At 51.6% G+C, this 20,546-nt stretch overlaps 1 protein-coding gene across 1 annotated transcript in view; it reads left to right on the forward strand.

Annotated features, from left to right (window-relative positions):
* The window catches only part of LOC118694280 (S-adenosyl-L-methionine-dependent tRNA 4-demethylwyosine synthase TYW1-like), a 98,397-nt gene that overhangs the window by 34,081 nt on the left and 43,770 nt on the right, over window positions 1–20,546 (forward strand). The window contains 5 exon segments of the mRNA XM_054517037.1: window positions 2–69; window positions 9,031–9,140; window positions 14,996–15,173; window positions 18,926–18,934; window positions 19,500–19,626. Of these exon segments, the coding sequence (XP_054373012.1) occupies window positions 2–69; window positions 9,031–9,140; window positions 14,996–15,173; window positions 18,926–18,934; window positions 19,500–19,626 (492 nt within the window).

Genomic DNA, 20,546 nt, shown 5'->3' on the forward strand with positions numbered 1-20,546 from the left:
CGAGAGCCACCGCTGCATGGAGGCCACCCCCAGCCTGGCCTGTGCCAACAAGTGTGTCTTCTGCTGGAGGTAAGGCAGCCCTGGGCTCTGGCCAGGGTGGGGGCTCTGTGGAACACAGCCAGATGTGATCTGGGGGTGTGGGCTGGGTGTGCTGTGTGACCCCCCCCGAGGTGCTCAGCAATGGCAGTGTCTTTGGAAATTGGACCATTTTCCATATTTAAAGTACCTGCACCCCCACCAATTCCACTGCTCTAAACAAGTGAAAAGTGATCACTCAGTAACTGTTGCCTTCCTAAAACAGCAGCTGATAAATCCCAGAAACACTGGGGTAGGAAGAGCCATCCAGGATCACCCAGTCCAACCTGTGCCTGATCCCCACCTTGTTCCCAGCCCAGAGCTCTGAGTGCCACCTCCAGCCCGCCCTTGGGCACCTCCAGGGATGGGGGATCCAAACCTCCCTGGGTAGCCCCTGCAGTGCCTGACCCCCCTTTCCATGGGGAAATTCCTGCTGATGTCCCCCCTGAGGCTCCCCTGGCCCAGCCTGAGGCCGTTCCCTCTGCTCCTGTCCCTGTTCCCTGGAGCACAGCCCGACCCCCCCAGCTGTGCCCTCCTGGTAGGAGCTGTGCAGAGCCACAAGGGCCCCCTGAGCCTCCTTTGCTCCAGGCAGGACAACCTGTTTTCAACTCAATGACTTCCCATTGGTCAGGAAAGTCTCCCCTTTCCTCAGAGAAGTGACTTTGTGGTGAATTCCTGAAGGAAAGGAGCTGTGCTGGATCTGAGCTTCTTGAGCACTATTCACTCACTCCTGCCTGGGCTTCCAAGGGAGGTGTGTGCCAGGCTGGGGGAGTGCAGGGTGGGATTGGGAAGAGAGGCTGAGGTTCAGCAGAAATGCCAGCGGTGACGTGAGAGCACCTGCAGTGGGAGGACAGGGAGGTTGTGCTTTGAGCTCTTTTGTTTTCCACCCTGCTAAATCATCCCATGGGAGCTGTACTTCCTCTGGGATGATTAAACTTAAACCTTACCCCAGGCTGCCAATAACACCCATTCCATCCCCAGCCTGGGGGATGGTGGTCCAGCATCCCAGTGAGTATTCCCTGAGCAGCCTGAGCCAGTGGAGGATGTCCCTGCCATGGCAGGGGGTGGAATGATATGAGCCTGAAGTTCCCTTCCTACCCAAACCATTCTGAGATTCCGTGATAATATTTCCATGCAAAATCAGGCAAATTCCTCTCTCTGAGTGCCCCTTTCTGTCTTTCATAGTCCTTGGGTTTTAATAATGCAGATATTTCATGGGGGCATTTAAAGGGCTTGGGGACAGCTTGAAGGCTGTCTCCCATGTTAAGTGTGAGCACTGGACACTGGGCATCCTGTGCAGTTTGCATTTGGGAGTCTGTTCCAAGGGGTTTATGGGTGTTCTGGATGGGCTTTCCTCATCCTGGGCTTTCCTAGCTGGGAAGGAGGCAGCAAATGGCACCTTTAATGTGCAGCTTCTGCTTTGCTTCAGAGCAGGGCAGTGCTTGGGAAGGAAAACCTTGTGTCTGTTTTCCAGGTGGTGTGCATGGAGTCCTGCAGTGGGACTGTGCTGGGAGGGACATTGCCCTGCCTGTGCTTGTCCCTCTGTCCCCACACACATCCTAAGGTACATCCTAAACAGCAAACAGGATGAGGGGCTTTGTTCCCAGCATTTCCCAGTTTCTCTTCCAAATGCCCTCATTTGGGATTTTTTGGCAGCAGCCTGGATGAGGAATAGGCTGAATCAGGGAAATCCAGCAGGTGTGAACTGGAGAGTGCAGGGACTGATAAATGAGATGGTACAGATTTATCAATAATTGATAAATCAGTCCATTAGTGTAGAGACGCAGAGAAAGTGGCACTGTTCCCTTTGTCTCTAACTCATCATCCTGTCGCTGTCACCTGTCACTTCAGAGGGATCTGGCAGCTGCAGCCTGATGACAACGAGTGCTACAGTGCTGATTTTCCTGCTGGCTACAACCTGAGTGCAAGGAAACAGCTTCCCAGGGCACTGAGCTCAGAGGCTGCAGCATTGATTCATTTATTTCCCTGCTCTGGGTGAGGTGGTGGCAGGTGTTGGACTCTCCCATATGGAATGCTGCTGGCTGTCCTCAGCCTCCCCTGGAAACTGGAAGGTTTAAGTTGGAAGATTTAAGGTTCAGTTTGAGGCTCATCCCAGGACATTAAGCTTGACTTAAACCAGAACTGCTGTTGAAAGAAGGTTTCTTTTTGGTGACTTTTCCAGCTCCTGTGCCTGGGCTGCTGCAGCCTTCATGTGGCTGTGAGAGGGATCTTCCCTCCCTCCTTGCCACACCCAATCCCTGCTGATCCTGTGCAACCCCAGCTCCCAAACCCTGCAGTCAGACCTGTCTGTACTTCTTGTTTTATCCCCCCCACCTTGCAGGTTGTTCAGTGTATGACACTGAGGTGGAACTGCAGGCCCTGATGGCTGGGCAGGATAAACAAGGCAGCTCCTGAGCAGCAGGTGCCATCTGTGCAGACGTGTGAAATCCCAGTTTTGATCTGCTGCTGGCAGAATGTTCCTCGTGCAGGTTTTGTGCTGGGCTCCTCGTGCAGCTCTGCATGCTGCCTTGCAGATAAGGCTGCTGGGATTCTTTCTTCTTGATCTCTTCTTTCAGGACTTTGACATTTGTAGATTCTGCCAATGTTTCCAACTGCGCAAGCACCGAGCTCTCCCTGGATGGCTGAAGGAAAGGCCAAGGAGCCTGTTTATTTTCTCTTCCTCACTTTGGCAAGAATGCTGCAGTGCAGCTGCTCTCCCTGGGAGCTGGATATCACTGGAGCTGGCTGGTCCTGACTGACACATTCTGGTCCCAAACCAGTACTCATGGAATCACAGACTGGTTTGGGTTGGGGCCTTAAAGGGCATCAGTTCCAGCTGCTGGGGGCAGGACACCTCCACTGGAGCTCATGGGTGGAGCCAGTATCCAAACATCCTCAGAAAATGAGGGGATTCTGTCAGAGGTGTGGCTTCACTCTGCCCTGGATGCTCTTCTTGTCCCCCTTGTCCCTGGGAGCTGTCACAGCTGCCAGGGCCCCCTGACTGGCTCGTGCCTCCCTGCCTGTCCCCTTCAGAGAGGCTGGCACTGCAGGGTTGTGGGGCAGCTTTTTGTGGGGACAGGAAAGGCAGACTGGAAGCTGGGCCAGGGCAGGCTCAGGATGGATTTCAGGAAAGGTTCTTCCCCCAGGGCTGTCCAGGGCACTGCCCAGGGAATGGGCACAGCCCCGAGGCTGCCAGAGCTCCAGGAGCTCCAGGGATGCCCAGGGTGGGATTGTTGGGGTGTCTGTGCAGGGCCACGGGCTGCACTGTGATCTCCTGTGATCTCCTGGACTTGGATGATCCCTGTGGTCCCTTCCAGCTCAGGATATTCCATGATTCTTCAAGGTGGATTGCTTGGTGTCCCTCAAGGCTGTTCCATCAAAAGCACTGAGGGGGACACGCTGCACCTGAATTACTGCAACATCTTCAGCCATAATCCTGTCCTCCAAGGGAGTCTGTCCCTCTCCATCCCTGCTCCCAGCTGCTCTCACTGAGGCTGTGTCTCTTTAGTTTAATTGCCTAAATGGAAATGTGCAAGTGACCAAATCTTTTAATCAATTAGAACAAGTGTGGGTTCGGAGCTCTGTGACACCTCCCTGCAGCACAGGCACCAGGCAGACCTGATTTGATGAGGGTTTTTGGCTCAGTGTCCAAAGCCCAATCAATTATTGTGGAGAGATGAAACAGCTAAATAAGATTTAAATTAATAGGGTTTATTACTTTTGCATCTGAGGAGGAGGCAAACCAGACAGAGTGAAATATCCTGTGAAGAAATTGGCTCGTATTTCTTCTGCTGTAACTTTAATGCTTATACCTGTGCATGGAGGTTTCAGGTTTGCTTCTAGACAGCAACTGAAGTTGTGTTCAGACACTAAATCAGTGGGTGGCCAAAAGCCAGGCATCACAGTAAGCCCTGCAAAATACAGAGATTAAAAATTAATAATCTCTCACAGGAGAAGTACTTAAGGTCTTGAAAAAATTAAGAAGAAACTGAAAACAGATGAAAACCAAAGCTTCTCCTCAGTAACTAACTTGATTCCAGAGGGTAAATTCCTCAGAGAAATGGGGAATATTGATGTCAAAGGAGTGGACACTGCAGGTTTGGAACACCTGGAAGCTGAACCTGAAAGCTCAGAGAGTCTCTGTGCATGTCCAGCCCCCAGTCCTGATTCTGCCCAGCTGCTGCTCTTTTCTCCCAGATTTCAGTTTGGTTATGGTTTTGTTTCCAGAAGGGATCTATTGTGACCAAGGTTCATCCCTCACATTGGATTCTTCACTGGATTGTTGAGTTTGGGCCTGTCTGTCTGCCAGGAGCTCCTGAAATGACCAAATAAATGGGGTGAGGGACAGCACATCAATGTGCCCAGGTCATGCCCCTGGTAAAAAAAGTGGTAAAAAGAAGTCTTGATGCCTTTGTGTGCTGCTCTTCCAGCTCTGTCATCTGAGGCATTTCTAGGAGAAAATGTGTGGGTTGAAATCTCTGATTTTCATTTTATAGCACTCTGTGATCTCCTGGACTTGGACTTCTTAAAGGTCCTGGGAATTGTTACAATCAGCTCCCAAATTTATGGCCTCAGTAGTGAATATAAACAGATTATGGGCTGTGAAATGTCCACACTGGGCCTTGGGTGTCCCTGCAGGGGATGGTGCCAGGTTCAGCAGTCAGTGATGAAGGGCAGTGACTGGGGGCTTTGAAAGTGAATTTGCACATTTTGCCATCCAGGTGAGTTTTGGAATGGTCTGGGAAGCTGTGCTGAGCAGGGTTCAGGGATGGAGTGGGGTGGGTGGGCACAGCACAGGACACTGAGCATCACCTGCCTTTCAGGAGATCCTGCTCTTTAAAAAGGGAGCACCTCAGAGCTGGGATGGAGTTTTCAGCATGGGGCATCTTCCACCTTTAAGGTTTCAGTTGGAAGAGAATCACAGAATTCTTTTGGTTGGAAAAGCCCTCTGAGATCCTCGAGTCCAGTTGTTGCCCCAGCACTGCCACATCTATGGGGCTTTTAAACCTCTCCAGCACTGCCCTGTGACAACCCTTTCCATGAAGAAATTTCCTTTAATATCCAGTCTAAGCCACTCCTGGCACCCTCTGCTCCTGTCAGCCAATTTATCCAGCCTGCTCCAGGGTGACTTTACCCATCCTAGGGAAAACATTTAATTCAGGTTCTGTATCTCAGTCCTGGTCTCTGCCCAGCCCAGGCTGGGCTCCCCTGGTGCTCTCAGGAGGTGCAGAAGAAAAGGAACAGCCAGGTTTCATTTTGTACAGCAGGAACATTAAACATGGTTGGCTTGTGCATTGGCCAAGCTTTTTTTGTGGTCTCCCTCTTTCTCCTCCCATCACTCCAGGGAAAGTCCTTGGGATCTCTTTTGTGTGTCCTTTCCTGGTCATGGCTGATGTTTTGCCTTCCCCTTTCTGCTGATGCCCCTGTGTTTTTGTGCTCCTTCTTTTGTTTGCAGCTGGAGGCTCACGAGGCTGCAGAAGAGCAGATTGATTTTGTTGTTTTGTCTTTGCTTTTTATTGCTGCAGTTTGCACTTCTGCCTTGATAGGGCTTCCAAAACTGCCAGTTCTCCTGAAGTTCTTTTCCCTTTAGCTCTTCTCCTCTGGGATCTCCCTGCTGGCTCTCAGGGTTCACTGAGACTGCTTCTTGAACTCTTCTTGTTTTTATTCTGCTCCTGCCCTCCCTGGGAATGGTGTGCTCTGTCCTCTCATGTCACTGCCACCAGCACTTCCCCACCTTCCTGTTCCCCACCAGGTACCACGCTGGCTCAGTCAATGCCTGCAGTAAATGATATTTTATACCTGAGCTGCATCTGCCCTCAGAGCCTCTTAATAACCATTTGCAGAATGCATAAAGCAAAAGCTGATTTATTAAAATAAACCAAGCACCTGGGGAGGCAGATCACAGCCCTGGGGAAGCTGCACCTTCTCAGGGGTCCCAGAACCTGCCAGGGACACTGGGAATGCTGTCCCTGGCTCCTGGTGGATCAGAGGTGAGCTGGGACTGCAGGGAAGCTGGATGGGAGCAGGCTGGGGGGATGCCAGGGCAGCCAGCAGGAGCTCCCTGATTGTTCCCTGCAGTTGTGGGGCTGTGGCACTGAGGTGTCTCTGAAGGATCAAACCAATCCTGTTTCACACCTGGAATCTCTGCTAAAATCAAGGTTTTCTGCTGGGTGTGGGTTTGGGTGAGATTTCATTTTACTTGTGATACTTTGGGAAGGAAGGAAGGAATCCCTGACACAAATTCCTGCTCAGTGCTGGTGTAGCCAGAGGTGGGAGCTCACAGAGCCTGGGGGCAGTGGGAAGGTGGCTCTGGTTTCTGTGCTGGGGCTGGGGAACAACCTCCTGAGCCTAAGGCATTACTGCTTTATCCTCCTCTTGGCAGGGAACCTCCTTTTTGCCAAATAAGCAGCTCTGTAGACCTGACCTGGTGTGTTTATTAAACAGTAGGATGTGTTAAAAATGCAGGGCCTGTTGGACACTAATAGCTGTCCAGGGTGCACCCACAGCCTATTGATTTCCTGCCAGCTGGCCCTATTAAATATACAAGGTACAAGTTTTGCAGTTAAACATGGAAGAGTTTTATAAGTGCCTTTTATAGCTGACATTCAGAAAACTTTCCATGTTGCCAGATGGGGAAATAAAGGGGAAATTCAAAAAGCTGTTTTGACTTAAAGGATCCTTGAGGTGGTGAAGTTTAAAAACAGTGTTTGAATCTTTGCTCTTGAAGTGGATGAAGAAATGTTTGGGCCAAAAGCCTGATTTTATTGAGCCTGGGTTTGTGTTTTAGCACTATCAGACAGTGCAGCTGCAGGTGTTTCTCACTTGGGGAGTCCCAGAATCCCATACTGGTTTGGATTGGAAGGAACCTTAAATTCCATCCAGGGCCACCCCTGCCATGGCAGGGACACCTCCCACTGTCCCAGGCTGCTCCCAGCCCTGTCCAGCCTGGCCTTGGGCACTGCCAGGGATCCAGGGGCAGCCCCAGCTGCTCTGGGCACCCTGTGCCAGGGCCTGCCCACCCTCCCAGGGAGGAATTTTTTTCCTGATGCCCAACCCAAACCTAATCTCTCTTGGTTTGAATCCCTCTCCCCTTGTGCAGAGGTCATTGGGAGACTTTTGCTTGTCTCCAGTGAGGACTGGAGCAGCCCCCTCATCCTGAGAAGGTGCTCCCCTGGTCCTTCTCCCGCAGTTAAAGGCTGGGAGTCCTGTCCTGATGCCCTGGAGCTGGAAGGCTGAATGCAGCTGGAACCTCCCAGGTGTCCCCAGGGCTGGACAGTTTATATGCATTGATTGTTCTAGTGACAATGTTAGTAATAGTGCCTTATCTGCTTTACTGTACACAACAAATGGTGAACAAGGCCATCCAAGAAGTTTTTTCCATTCGAGGAAGAAATGTGGAAATGGATTTGCAAAGAATTCTCAAAGCTTGATGGAAGGCTCACACAGTGTGCATTTGTATGTAAACTTTGAGATAAGAAATGCTGACTTAGAAATGCTGTGGAATAGGACAGACATTGTTGAGAGAGAAATGGAACAAGAAACAAATTTCAAAAGATGGCCTTGCAAATAAGACTTTGGATACCTTGGAGAAATAGAGAAATAGAGCTATGAAAGATGCATTGTAGTGGGACCCACAAGGGGTGATTTTAGATGATTGGCTTTAAGGCCTCTACACCATGGTGTGGCAAAAGCTGATAGGCCAAGAAATGCTTACAGTGTATTGTAATTAGGAAATAGTTGCCTTCTGATTGTGGTGGTGTGAATTATAACATCTGTATTGTCTCACCCTTCACATGAGACTGAAAATGGAATAAAAGTTTTTAAAACACCTCTCAGCTGCCCCATCTCTGGGTTAGAACAAGGCATAATCCAGCATCCAGGGATGGTGGAGGGGGTGCAGGAAGCAGAGGTCACCTGGCTGCAGAACAGTGTCAGGAGTGTATTTTGGTGGGCCTTGTTTTCCTGTCCAGAGCTGAGTTAAATCCAGCAGCAAATTGTGAAGGCACAATTTGCTGCTCTTAATGAGCTCTGTGGGCTGCAAGGGGAAAAACTGAGGGGGCTTTTGGAGCATATTTTGGGATGAAGCAGGAAATGATGGAGAGAGAACAAGGAGGTGAAAACACAGAATTTCATTGTCTTCCTTAAGATGATATTTAAGGCCTGGGTGAGCCTCTCATGCTAATAAAGAAAGAAATGAGGAGGAACTCCATGGGTCTTCCAGGTGATTGGGTCAATTTACCTGGGTTGGCTTTTGCTGATTTCCAAGAAAACAAAATATGGGGACAGTGATCCTTTCCAGGCAAGGTTGGCTTCCCACCCCAGTGTGACCCAGCAGTTCCTCAGATGGAAGATCTGGGATTTTTCCCCTGCAATCTGCTTGAGTCTGGGGGATTAAAATCTGGGAGATGGCCCAGATCCCCCAGGAATGCATCCCTGGTACAGGGCAGGCTTCCTGCTCTCTTCAGAGGGTTTGGAAGAGCCTGCCCTCATCTGTCCTGGTACCAGAGCACCACACAAAGACCGGGGTAGAAACAAATCCTATCCTCAGGGTGGTGCTTGGTGCCTTTGAAATGAACTAAAAATGGCCTGGGACCACCTTTCTCCAGAGCTTGGTGCAGCTGTGGGCAGAACAGGAAGCAGAACCAGTTTCCCTTTCTTTACAGAGGTATTTGCAGACATTATTTTGGCTTAGAAACCTTTCACCTGTGCTTCAAAATATCTGTATAAAGTGTGATATTATCCACAAGGCCCATTCCCCCCTCTGGAAGACCAGAGCCTGGAAGGAGAGGGGTGTAAGAGAGGTGTTCAGAAGTGACATCCAGAGGTTGGGGCAGCAGCAGGAGTTGCTGAGCATCTTTTGCTGCTTTGAATGTTGATGCCAAAGTCCCCAGGTGGCAGGTGAGTTCTCCAGGTGGGTTGCAGGTGGCAGTGGGTGACTGTCCCCTCTTCCCTCAGACACCACACGAACCCCGTGGGCACCGAGTGGCGCTGGAGGATGGACCAGCCCGAGCAGATCCTGCAGGAGGCCCTCGAGAAGCACCAGAACATGATCAGGCAGTTCAAAGGTAACTCCTCCTCTGTCCCACCCCTGGGCTCTTAGGGGATAACCAGCAGTGACATCTTCACACAGGTGAGTGTCACAGACACATTCTATGAAAAATCCTTTCTTTTGGATTTTTTCTCCTGAGAAGCTGAGAAGCCTCAGGAACAAAATGTAACCAATGGTTATCTGCTGCTGTGGAATGCAACAGGTGCATCTGGGATTGGTCTCATGTGGTTGTTTCTAATTAATGGCCAATCACAGTCAGCTGGATTGGACTCTGTCTGAGTCACAAACCTTTGTTATCATTCCACTCCTTTTCTATTCTTAGCCAGCCTTCTGATGAAATCCTTTCTTCTATTCTTTTAGTATAGTTTTAATGTAATATATATCATAAAATAATAAATCAGCCTTGTGAAACATGGAGTCAGATCCTCATCTCTTCCCTCACCCTCAGACCCCTGTGAACACCATTCACAGGAGAACGTTCTGCTCCTCTGGGAAGGAGGCCTGAACTTCAGGGTGTCAGGAGGATGGGGAGAAGAAGCTGCTGTGGCTCATTGAATGTCTTCTGAAGTGAGGCTCAGCCACTGGATATGTGCTGCTGCCTGGAGGGAGCAGAGTGGAGTTGCCTCTGCTGCATCCTGGTAGTTGTCAAATCCTTTCCCTTGGTGTGCACAGAGCCTTCCACAGTGCTTAAAGCCAGCCTGGATGATGGGGGATCCTGGCTCCTCTGGAGGAGGAAGCAAAAGCAATCAGCCTCTTACCTGACAGGAAATACACTGCCAGCCCTGACACCCAGCTCTGTGTTACCTGCAACTCCTGGGTTGTGTTTGTCTCATGAATAATGAAACAGCAGCAAGCAGGGGATTTTGATTTTCAGGAATGATTCAGTACCTGTGGTTGAGACTGAAGCTGCAGTTCCACAGCACCTCTGGGAAGCACTGCAGCTTGCTTCCCACAGAAATTCCCTGGAAGTTTGATATTCTGTGTCTGTAACTGTAGAGAGGGCTGGGGGTTTTGTTTCCCAAATGTGATGATCTGTGCCAAGGTCAGCTGTGTGTGCTGGCAGGGCTGGCCAGCTTGGCAGGACAGCTCCAGGGTCTGCTCTCCCCAGCTGCCTTGAGCTGCACAAATGGAGTGGAACAGCCATAAAACCTGCAGGATGGGCCCTGGCCTTGGCTGTCATTTTGGGAACTTGATTGTTTAGGTTGGCTGTGCTCAAAGAGATTCCAATGGATCCAGGATGTGACAGGCACAAAGCCCTTCTGTCAGCAGAGCAGAGCTGCTCTGCCTCCATCTCTGCAGTTGGATAATGGGTGGAAAAATAGCTCAGGTTAGGGCCCCATGGGCTTCATTCTCCTCACGTGGCTGCTTTGGAGCAGCAGCTCAATGAAGCCTCACTCCTGAGCCTGGGCTTTCTTTGGCACTGTGTCAAACATCCCCTGGGGCAAGGGATGGTGGTGCTGAAACACCCTCAGCAGCTCTGCAGGGAAATCTGGGGGGGTGAGAGGCACACTCAGGGCAGGGCTTTACCCCAGGGGACACCTGGAGAAACACCAGGGTTGAGCCAGTGGGTGCAGGGAAGGGTCTGGAGCCCCAGGAGCAGCTGAGGGAGCTGGGAAGGGGCTCAGCCTGGAGCAAAGGAGGCTCAGGGGGCCCTTGTGGCTCTGCACAGCTCCTGCCAGGAGGGGACAGCCGGGGGGGTCGGGCTGTGCTCCAGGGAACAGGGACAGGAGCAGAGGGAACGGCCTCAGGCTGGGCCAGGGGAGCCTCAGGGGAGATTCTGGAGAAATTCCTTCACTGAATGGGAGGCCAGGCCCTGTCACAGGCTGGGCAGGGCAGGGGTGGAGTCCCCATCACTGGAAATGTTCAAAATTCATGTGGATGTGGCACCTGGGGACACGGTTTAGTGGTGGCCTTGGGTCCAAGCTGGGGAATGCTTGGACTCTGATGCTGGAGGTGTTCCCAGCCTCAGTTATTCTGTGCCTCTGAGCACTGGGAGGTTCTGAAGGAGATCAGATCTGTCCATGCTGGAGTCCCACCTGTCTGTTGTCCCTGTCCCCAGAACAAGGGACAGCAGACTTGGTTTCTGTTTGGGAGGGTGAAGTTACACATCAAAATGAGCTTGTTCAGCCAGGGTGGGGTCTGGAGAGGTGGGGGCCCTCCAGCCCTGGAGGCTTTCAGGCCTCTGGAGAAGAGCCATTATCACCCTGCACTGAGGAATAACCTTCTCATTCCCTGACCCTGCTGTCTTCCCAAAAGGGGTTGAGGAGAGGGGATGATTATGGATAGACTTTTCAGCATCTGAAATACTGCTGAAGTGTCAGGGGGCCTGTCAGGACATCCTAGTTCTCTCTTTTTGGAGCCTATTTTCTGTTAAACAAATTCATAAATATTATTCAAAATGTGCCTGTGCATCAGAGCACAGTTACCCTTGACCTGGAACTGTGAAAGGAGAAAACAGAAAAGCTCTGGACTAGAACTGTGCTGTTAAGTGGGAAAAGAAAAGCTGGTTTATTTTTCTAGTGCTAGATGGCAACATTCCTGTCCTAGCTGCTGTGAGTCAAAGGTTTATTAAGGAGAAGAAAAATCAGAAAGAGAAGCCCAGGAGCTCCTGTTCCATGTAGTGAATTTTACATCATTCTTCCCTCAGGTGTGTGAAGAAGTGTTATTAGGGTGGAAGCAGCAAGAGCCAAATTGAGGAGGAGCAGAGTGAGTGAACTGAGCTGGGGACAGGCAAAGGTTCAGCTCTGGCAGGATCAGAATCCCTGTGTGCAGTGCCGGGCTGGAGGAACGGGCCTGGCTCCTCCAGCCAGCCCAGCAGCTCTGCACAGACACCAGGGCCCTTTATTGGGAGTGGTGTTTGAGAAAAACCCCAGCAAAAGCACAGGAAGCACCTGCTGGAGCAGTGAGGTGGCTCAGGCTGCTGTGGGGAGGGGAGGAGGGGGGGCTGGGCTCTGTCCCCTGTGCTGGCACTGCTGGGCACCTCCAAGACAGACAGCAAGGGGTGAAGCCTGTCCAGGGAAGGGCCTGGAGCCCCAGGAGCAGCTGAGGGAGCTGGGCAGGGGCTCAGCCTGGAGCAAAGGAGGCTCAGGGGGGCCCTTGTGGCTCTGCACAGCTCCTGCCAGGAGGGGACAGCCGGGGGGGTCGGGCTGTGCTCCAGGGAACAGGGACAGGAGCAGAGGGAACGGCCTCAGGCTGGGCCAGGGGAGGGCAGGGAAAATACTGGGGAAATTCCTTCCTGGAAGGGTTGTCCAGCCCTGACACAGCTGCCAGGGAGGTGGAGTCCCCATCCCTGGAGGGGTTTATAAACTGTGTGAAATGTGGCATTTGGGGATAGGGGTTAATGGTGACCTTGCAGTGCTGGGGGAATGGTTGGATTCCATCTCCATTTCCCAGCATTAATGTATCTGATCCTGCAGCTGGGCACCCACAGGGACTCCAGAGGTGTCCCAGCAGGGCTGAGGTGTTGGACCCTGGCCCCTGGCATAGACTTTGGGCTGTTTGGGCTTCTGGGGAATCAGAGCTCTTAGCCAGGGAGTCCTCAGGGCTGGAGTGTCTGGGGGTGTGGCTCCGGTATCTCCCTGAGCCTTTTGAATTAATTGGGGCTGCTCTTTCCAGTTTTGGAGGCTTTACAGGCAGATCCATCCACACCCCCATTCCATGGGCCAGAGAAACTGGTGTGCTCATCTGGTGTTTATTCATATAAGTCATTGCAGTAAAAATGGGATTTCCTTTGAAGGACCAGAATTCTTGTGTCCTTTTATCCTTTAGGATACCCTACAGGACAGCCCTCATACTCTGGGTGCCTGTGGCTGATGATAAATCACTTCTGCTTTAGTGTTGCCACAGTTTGTGCTGGGTTTGGAGAGCACAGCCATTAAAGTCCCATAATTCTCTCTTGGATTAAATGATGGAGAGACACCTCACTGATATGGAGTGAGGCTGCAAAGTTTATTTGATGGATACATTTTTCTGGGGAGTGACTTGTACATCTCTGTGCCCTTGCAAAGGGCACACACAGGATGGGAACATAACTCAGGAATGGGAGAGTGGGAGTCTGATAATAAAGGGAAAAGCCAGAGAGAAATGCATGACCTGTCCCAGGAAATCCTCAGAGTACCCATGGATCAGCATGGATAGAGCAGGTCTCTCATCCCCCTGGCCCCCAGGCTCTTGTGGTGCTGCTCAGGTCCTTTCAGGGGTACCAGAGTCAGCCCCCAGCCTCCCCAGGGTGCTGTGCCAGGGGGTGCTGTCTTTTCCCAAGTTAGTGGAGCAGCTGGAATCAGCTTTTCCAGAGAGATGTGCTCTGCTGGGGGCTGATGGCAGGAGCAGAGCCATAGGGATTCAGGAGAGTCCCTGCCCTCCTGGAATCCACCAATCCTGGCAGTTTATCCCTGCCTGGCTGGTGATTTGTGTGCTCAAATGGTTGTGTACAAAGCCACTCCCTGCTCTGGGTGATGTACCAGGTTTGGTGTAAACTGTTTTGGGAAAGTTCCGCTCAAACTTTAGGGGATGTTGGGATTTTGTTCTTCTGCTTATAAAGCTGGCAGGCTAATTATGAGAGTCCAGATGAAAAATGCTGAGAGAGAGAAATTAATTAATTCCAAAACTGACTTACAGTAGTTTTAGGAATATGAAACTTAGTCCTTTAATCTCAGCATGTGCTGGAGACGCTGCTTTCTTCTCCAATAAAGCTCTCATTTAGTGCTGTCAGGTTTCTATGGAATAACCATTAGTCCTGTCACTTCCTCAGGACTGAGCCTGGCTGCCTGAAAATGCACTGAGCCCTGCTCTGATTCCAAACCAGCTTTGCTACGTGAGGCTGGAGCAATATCCACAAACACCTCTTTTATCTGGGCTTTGCAGCAGAGCTGTAATTTTCTGTTCTGCAGCGTCAAGGCAACGAGAAGGGAGCTGAGGACCTGGATTCACACTCCAGGCTTTGTTTTTTATCTTTAAAACAGACCAGCCCCCAATCTAAAGCCTCAGATAGGATTTGAGTACATCAAGGCACGCCAGGGAAATGTGAAGTGACAGATTGGGAACAAAAGCTTGTTTGGAGGCAGCTGATTTCATCCAGGGTCCTGAGCACCTGGTCAGGTGTGGGTGGGCTGGAGGAGCATCCAGCTCCCCCTGCCTCCCGTGGGCATCAGGAGTGGGACTCAGGTGGTGTTTTCACATGGATGCTACATTTGAGCTCCTTGTGTTTGTTTTCCTTCTGAAAGGTCTCTGGCTGTTCAGGACCGTGCCATGTGCTGGGTTTTCTTTTGATCACATCCTCTGTGGAGCTGCACGTTCTGTGTTTGCAGTCAGGGTTCAGTCCCTTGCTGTGTTTGGGGAGCTGTGCTCAGCTGCCCTTCCTGGAGGCCCACAGGGACCAGCAGCAGCACAGCCATGGCCTGGGCTGCTTTCTTAACACACCTGCTTGCAGTGGCATTGAGCTGCCCTGTGTGTTTGTGTCTCAGCTCTCAGCAGCATCCCGAGGCCTCAGCAGTGGAGAGCTTGGCTCAAGTGTTTAATCTTGGCTCAGGTGTTACCAGCACATTGCTCTCAGCAGTGCCCAGGGCACTCCCAGCCCAGGCTCTGGGTGCTGCTGCTCTCTGGCTGCTGCAGAGCTGCTCCCTGGCTCTGGCCTGGTGTCCCCTGTGCTTTGGGAGGGCTCCAGCTGCTCTTCTCAGCCCTCCTGTGCCAGGGTGTGTTTTGGATACAGATGTTTGGGAGGGGGATTTGTTACAGAACCACAGAAGGGTTTGGGCTGGAAGGGACCTTAAAAATCATCTTGTTCCAGCCCCTGCCATGGGTTTCCATGGTTCCCCCAGAGCAGGTTGCTCAGGGCCCCATGCACTGTTCATTTCAGTGTTGTCCCCTCTGCAGGTGTGTCAGGAGTGAAGGCAGCTCGGCTGGAGGAAGCTCTGGCAGTGAAGCACTGTGCCCTGTCCCTGGTGGGGGAGCCCATCATGTACCCCCACATCAACCACCTGGTGAGGCTCCTGCACCAGCAGGGCATCTCCACCTTCCTGGTCACCAACGCCCAGTTCCCCGAGGAGATCAGGTAAGAGCTGCAGGAAATTCCTCCTGAGCTTCCTCCTCAAACACTGGAGTGCTGACCTGTGTCCTCATCCCATTCTGTGCCCCTCAGAGTCAGCTCTGCACAAGCACTGGCAATGAAAATCCCCCTCAGCATCTGATTTTAACCTCAGTCTCTCCATGCTCCTTCTCAGCCCTTCCTCCCTCTCAGTTTGATTTTTTCTGTACCTCCTAAACAACTGTGATTGCTGCTGGAAGTGGAGAGGCTGGAGTGTGACACCTGTGAAGGTGTGGCAGGAGGGGAGCAGTGAGTGAGCTGTGGTTTGTGCCTGGGGCAGGAATAATTTCTGTCCTTCTGCCAGCCAGAGCAGGGCACTGAGGTCAGAGATTGCCTTTTGGGGCTGATCTTTGTTCTGACCCCAGAGCAGCAGCTGTAAAGGCTCAACCCACAGCTCTGCCCAGCCCAGCATCCCCAGCAGGATCAGGAGGGGTGACAAGCACATGCCCATCAGCAAAGTGGGATCTGCTTTACCTCCCTCAGGGGGACTTGAATGAAATCTTCCAAACACTTCAATGAACTCTTTCAGAGTCTTTCCAAAGGAAAAGAATCCCTTTTTCTGATGCTTTGGAGCATCCAGGCTGTTGTTACCAAAGCGTAGAAAGTGCAGCACGTGGGGAAATGCAGCTCCACGGAGGCTGGGGCTGCTCAGAACCCCAGCAGCTGAGAACAGCAGCAAATCCAGCCCTGGAGCTGTGGGCAGGGTGGCCTTGGTGTGTCACCCAGCTCATGCCAGCTCCTCCTCTGTGCTCCTGGGACAGCTTCCCTTGCACTCCTCGTGGTCTGACTCTGGCACTGAGGGGGGAGTGCAGGCAGTTTGGGAGTGAGTAATTATACACTACAAAGGCATTCCAAATGATTGAATAATTGTGTAATCAAGTTACTTTAAGTCATGTATTATGTGCCTGGTAGATAGAAATTGCTCTTTCCTAAATATAGCAGTTTAAAAAGAGAGCACACACTCTATTTTGAAGCTGCACTTTTCGGATCTGCTGAATCTTTTTAAAAAGAAACAAAAAAGAAGGGGATAAAATGCTAGTCTTGCTGTCTTAAAAATTGCAACTGATCTTTGGCTCATCAAAGCAGATGATTTGCTTAATATGGGAACTGAAGTTGGCACCCAGCTCACTTCTGTGCTGTCAGCAGAGGAGCTGTAGTCGAAAAGTTCATCCTGCAATAGGCAGGGTGACCTCTGGTGCAAGAGAGCTGAGAGGGACTGGGGACAAGGGATGGAGGGACAGGACACAGGAATGTGCTTCCCTTGCTTCCCACAGCTCCAGCAGCCACCCTGGCACAGGCTCTGGGCAATCCACTTGTGCTCACTCAACTCCATTGCAGCTGAAAACCAGCCCTGGGCCCAGCACAGGCAGGAGCTGGAGCTGCTGGAGGAGCCCAGAGGAGGCTCCAGGATGAGCAGAGGGATGGAGCAGCTCTGCTGGGAGGAAAGGCTGGCACAGCTGGGAATGCTCACCTGGACTGGAGAAGCTTTGGAGTGACTGAATTGTGACCTTGCAGGGCCTGAAGGGACTCCAGGAGAGCTGGAGAGGGACTGGGGACAAGGGATGGAGGGACAGGACCCAGGGAATGGCTCCCAGTGCCAGAGGGCAGGGCTGGATGGGATACTGGGAATTAGGAACTGTTCCCTGTGAGGGTGGGCAGGCCCTGGCACAGGGTGCCCAGAGCAGCTGGGGCTGCCCCTGGATCCCTGGCAGTGCCCAAGGCCAGGCTGGACATTGGGAGCAGCCTGGGACAGTGGGAGGTGTCCCTGCCATGGCAGGATGAGTTTTAAGGTCCCTCCCAACCCCTTCTGGAAGAGGGCAGTGTGGCCTGGGGCATTGCTGGATTCAGGACAGGGGCTCCAGTGGGTGCCCCCTGTGCCTTCCTCTCCTCCTCCTCCTCCTCTCCTTGGGCTGCAGCTCCACCTGCCACAGGCTCACAATAAACTGAGGGAGGTTTTACACCAGGTGAGCTCCTGTATTTGGCTGCTGTCTCTGACCCATGGCTGTGAATACCCCTCGTGTGTGTTTGCCTTTATGATCAATAATAATGCCAATAATGAGCAGATGGTTATTAATGCTCACCAGCAAATGCTCATTTTTGATGTTGCTGTTCTTGGTCCTTGTGGGCTCTGTCCTGCCTGCCTGTTGAAGCCACCTCAGGGCTGGAGGCCTGAAGTGGATTTATTTGATGACACAGCTCAGCTGAAGATTTCAGCTCAGGATTCCTGCCCACATCCCTGTGTAAATGCCATGGATTTGGTCTCCTGGATTTCACCTCAGGTGTCTGAGCTAGCAAATCCATCCTGGTGCCACACAGCTGGATTTGCTGTTGTTCTGCACTGGAGCTGTCCCAGGAACACCAGTCTGTGTCCTGGTTCTCACTGCACCTGTGGCTGCCCTCTCTCCTTGTTCCCCCTTGGCAGAATGTGCCCAGCTCACCTGGGCTTGGATCCCAGCCATGCAGAGCCCTGTGGGCCATTCCTGATGGGGCTGAAATCCCTTCCTTGGATCACTTCTAATTCCTTCATTTCCCCCATGCTGACTGTGAGTCTGGCTCCTGCCTGTCCCTAGGTTTGAGAAGAGATGATTTTTCTCAGCCCCTCTTTTATAAAGCACCTGCTCCATCTTCACTAGGGTCCCTTTTAATTCAGCAAAGACAGCACTGAGTAAAGAAAGAGTTTGGCTCAGTATTCCTGGAAACTGAGCACTTCACTTAGGCCCAGAACATTTGGTCATTTTGGACTCTGTGGCTTTGGATTGCCAGTCCAGATAAACTTGTTTACAAAAACTGAGATTTTAACCCGAAACGTTCAGTTTGTTCTGGATTATTTTGTTTTGCTGTCCAAATACACACACAGAGAATGTGTTCCAATGGCTGCTTGAGTGGATTTTTCTGGACACAAAGAGCTCTGGTCAGTCTCATTCTGGCCAGTTCTTGTCCCTGTCACCTTTGGGTGACAGTGTATTTTTAGGTGGCACTGTTTGGCACCTGAACAATGGCTTCTGATTTCTCCTCATCTTCTCTAGAGAACCAAATGAAGGTGGGACTGGTGCCTGCTCATTGCAGACTTCACACAAAGCACTCCCAAAATGCTGCCCCCAGGTGCTGGGAGCTCTGTGTACACTGGGACGAGGTTGTTGATGCTGCAGCCACGAGGGGTGGGTGTGTTACACTCACTGCCTTTGTCACTTCTGCTGGGGGAAAGGCTCTGTCCCCATCCTGAGGTGTGTCCCCACCCCTGGAGGTGGCACTCAGTGCCTTGGGCTGGTGACAAGGTGGGCATTAGGCACAGGCTGGGCTTGGTGACATTGAAGGGCTTTTCCAACCTCAGTGATCCTGGGATTCTGAGGGAGCTCCTTTCTAGGCTCTTCTTAATCCCTTTGATCCTTTTGCTGAGGGGCTGTGGTGTTGCTGCTCCTCCCTTATTCCTTGGCATTTATGGAGGAGATCAGCCTCCACCCAGGCTCTTCCCACAGCAAAGGAGGTTTAGTCCCTGCATGAGTTCCCAGTGCTGGGATCCCAGCACTTGTGGCCAGAAAGGCTCTGCTCCAGGATTTCTGTGGAAGGAGAACATGGCTGTGGTTTGTGTGTGGTTTTATTTTCTAAACAGCTTTGCTATCCCTTCAAAAATGTCACTGATGATCCTGCTGCAGGTCAGGGCAGTTCAGCACGTCCAGCAGTAGGAACTGGCTGAATTAGGGCTGAATTTAGAGTCACAGATCCCTGAGGTTGGAAAATCCTTCCAGGATCATTGAGTTCCAGCTGTACCCAATCCCTGCCCAGAGCACTGAGTGCCATGTCCAGGCCTTCCTTGGGCACCTCCAGGGATGGAGACTCCAAACCTCCCTGGGCAGCCCCTGGCAGTGCCTGAGCCCCCTTTCCATGGGGAAATTCCTGCTGATGTCCATTTCTGGTGAATGGATTGTTTTCCCATGGGCCAAATAGATTGTGCAGAAAGGGCACAGCTTTGTGGGTTGCAGAACCTCTCTGTGCCTCACCTGAACCCCTTCCTTTGGGAAGCCTTTCCCAATGTGTTTCAGCCCCACTGGAGTGAAATCTGTCCTGGTGCAGGGAGGAAATGACAAAGACATTGTCAGCCAAGGGCTGTGTGAGAGTTCTCAGCCTTGGGGCTGTTTGCTGTGGTTATAACACCTTGCTGCTGATGGTGGTCACTTGGCAGAGATGAACCTTCCCTGGAAACACTGCCCAGTTCCTGTTTTTGTAGGAGAGCACAAACTGAAGCTGCAGGTTTGGAAAGCAGCAATTCCCTTTTCCCTTTGCAGGAGGCTGGAGCCCTGTGACCCAGCTCTATGTCAGTGTGGATGCCAGCACCAAGGAGAGCCTGAAGAGGATTGACAGACCCCTCTTCAAGGACTTCTGGCAGAGGTTTCTAGACAGCCTAAAGGCCTTAGCTGAAAAGGTACCCACTTAAGAATGGATTTTTAAATGTCTTTTTCCTTCCTTCTATACTCTGCTGACTCACCACCTCTTTTTCTTCCTTCTCACCTTACCTGCTTCTACTTTCTGCAGAAGTAGAAGACTTGAGAGGCTCTAAGATGGACCATGGAGTGGGTTCTGGGTGTGTTGAGAGTATATTTCCATGGTTGGGGTGTTCAGGTGTGTGAAGTGCAGCAGATTTGAGTGGTTTTCCAGAGCAGAATGTGTGTGTCAAATGGGGCAGTAAATGCTGTGACTAAAAGGTGCTGTGAGGGATGAAGAGATTATCAAATAATAGATTTCCTAACAAAGGGCTTACACTAAAAGCAGGAGAGTTGTAAATCCCCTGTGTTCCTTTGCTCTGGTTCTCAGAGGCTCCCTTGAAATGGCAGCACATGAGGGACATTAAAATGTGTGTGCTGGAGTTTGGTAGCTCTGTCACCCTGCTGTCCCACAGAAATCTCTTTTTTCTGGAAGGTTGACCCAGCCCAGGGGATCTGAGCACAGCAGCAGGGGGGGCTCTGCCCTGTGTGTGTTGGACTCACAGTGCCTGGGCCCTGGGGTGGTGTCAGCTCAGGCTCTGTGTGACAGGGGAGCTCTGGAGTCATTAGTGAAGCACTCCTGGGCCCAGCAGCACATGAGGGGATAAGAACAGTGCCATGTCTGCCTCTCTTGTTCCTGCTCCTGGGCTCTGGTGGGAGCCAGGGCTGTGTTTACTGATCTGGCAGCCATTGACACGTTACCTGCTGGGATGAACAGCCAGGAGAGACTGCTGCTTTGGAATAATGAGGTTTTGTAGGAATAATGAGCTTTCCAGCCTTCTCAGATGGTGGTGTTGGAGCGTTCTCTGCCAAAGGAACTTAGATTAGTGGATGTGTGAGACTCAGAGGAATTGAGTGGCAC

The sequence above is a fragment of the Molothrus ater genome, chromosome 21 (genome assembly GCF_012460135.2).
Source record: "Molothrus ater isolate BHLD 08-10-18 breed brown headed cowbird chromosome 21, BPBGC_Mater_1.1, whole genome shotgun sequence".
In the NCBI taxonomy this organism is placed as follows: domain Eukaryota; kingdom Metazoa; phylum Chordata; class Aves; order Passeriformes; family Icteridae; genus Molothrus; species Molothrus ater.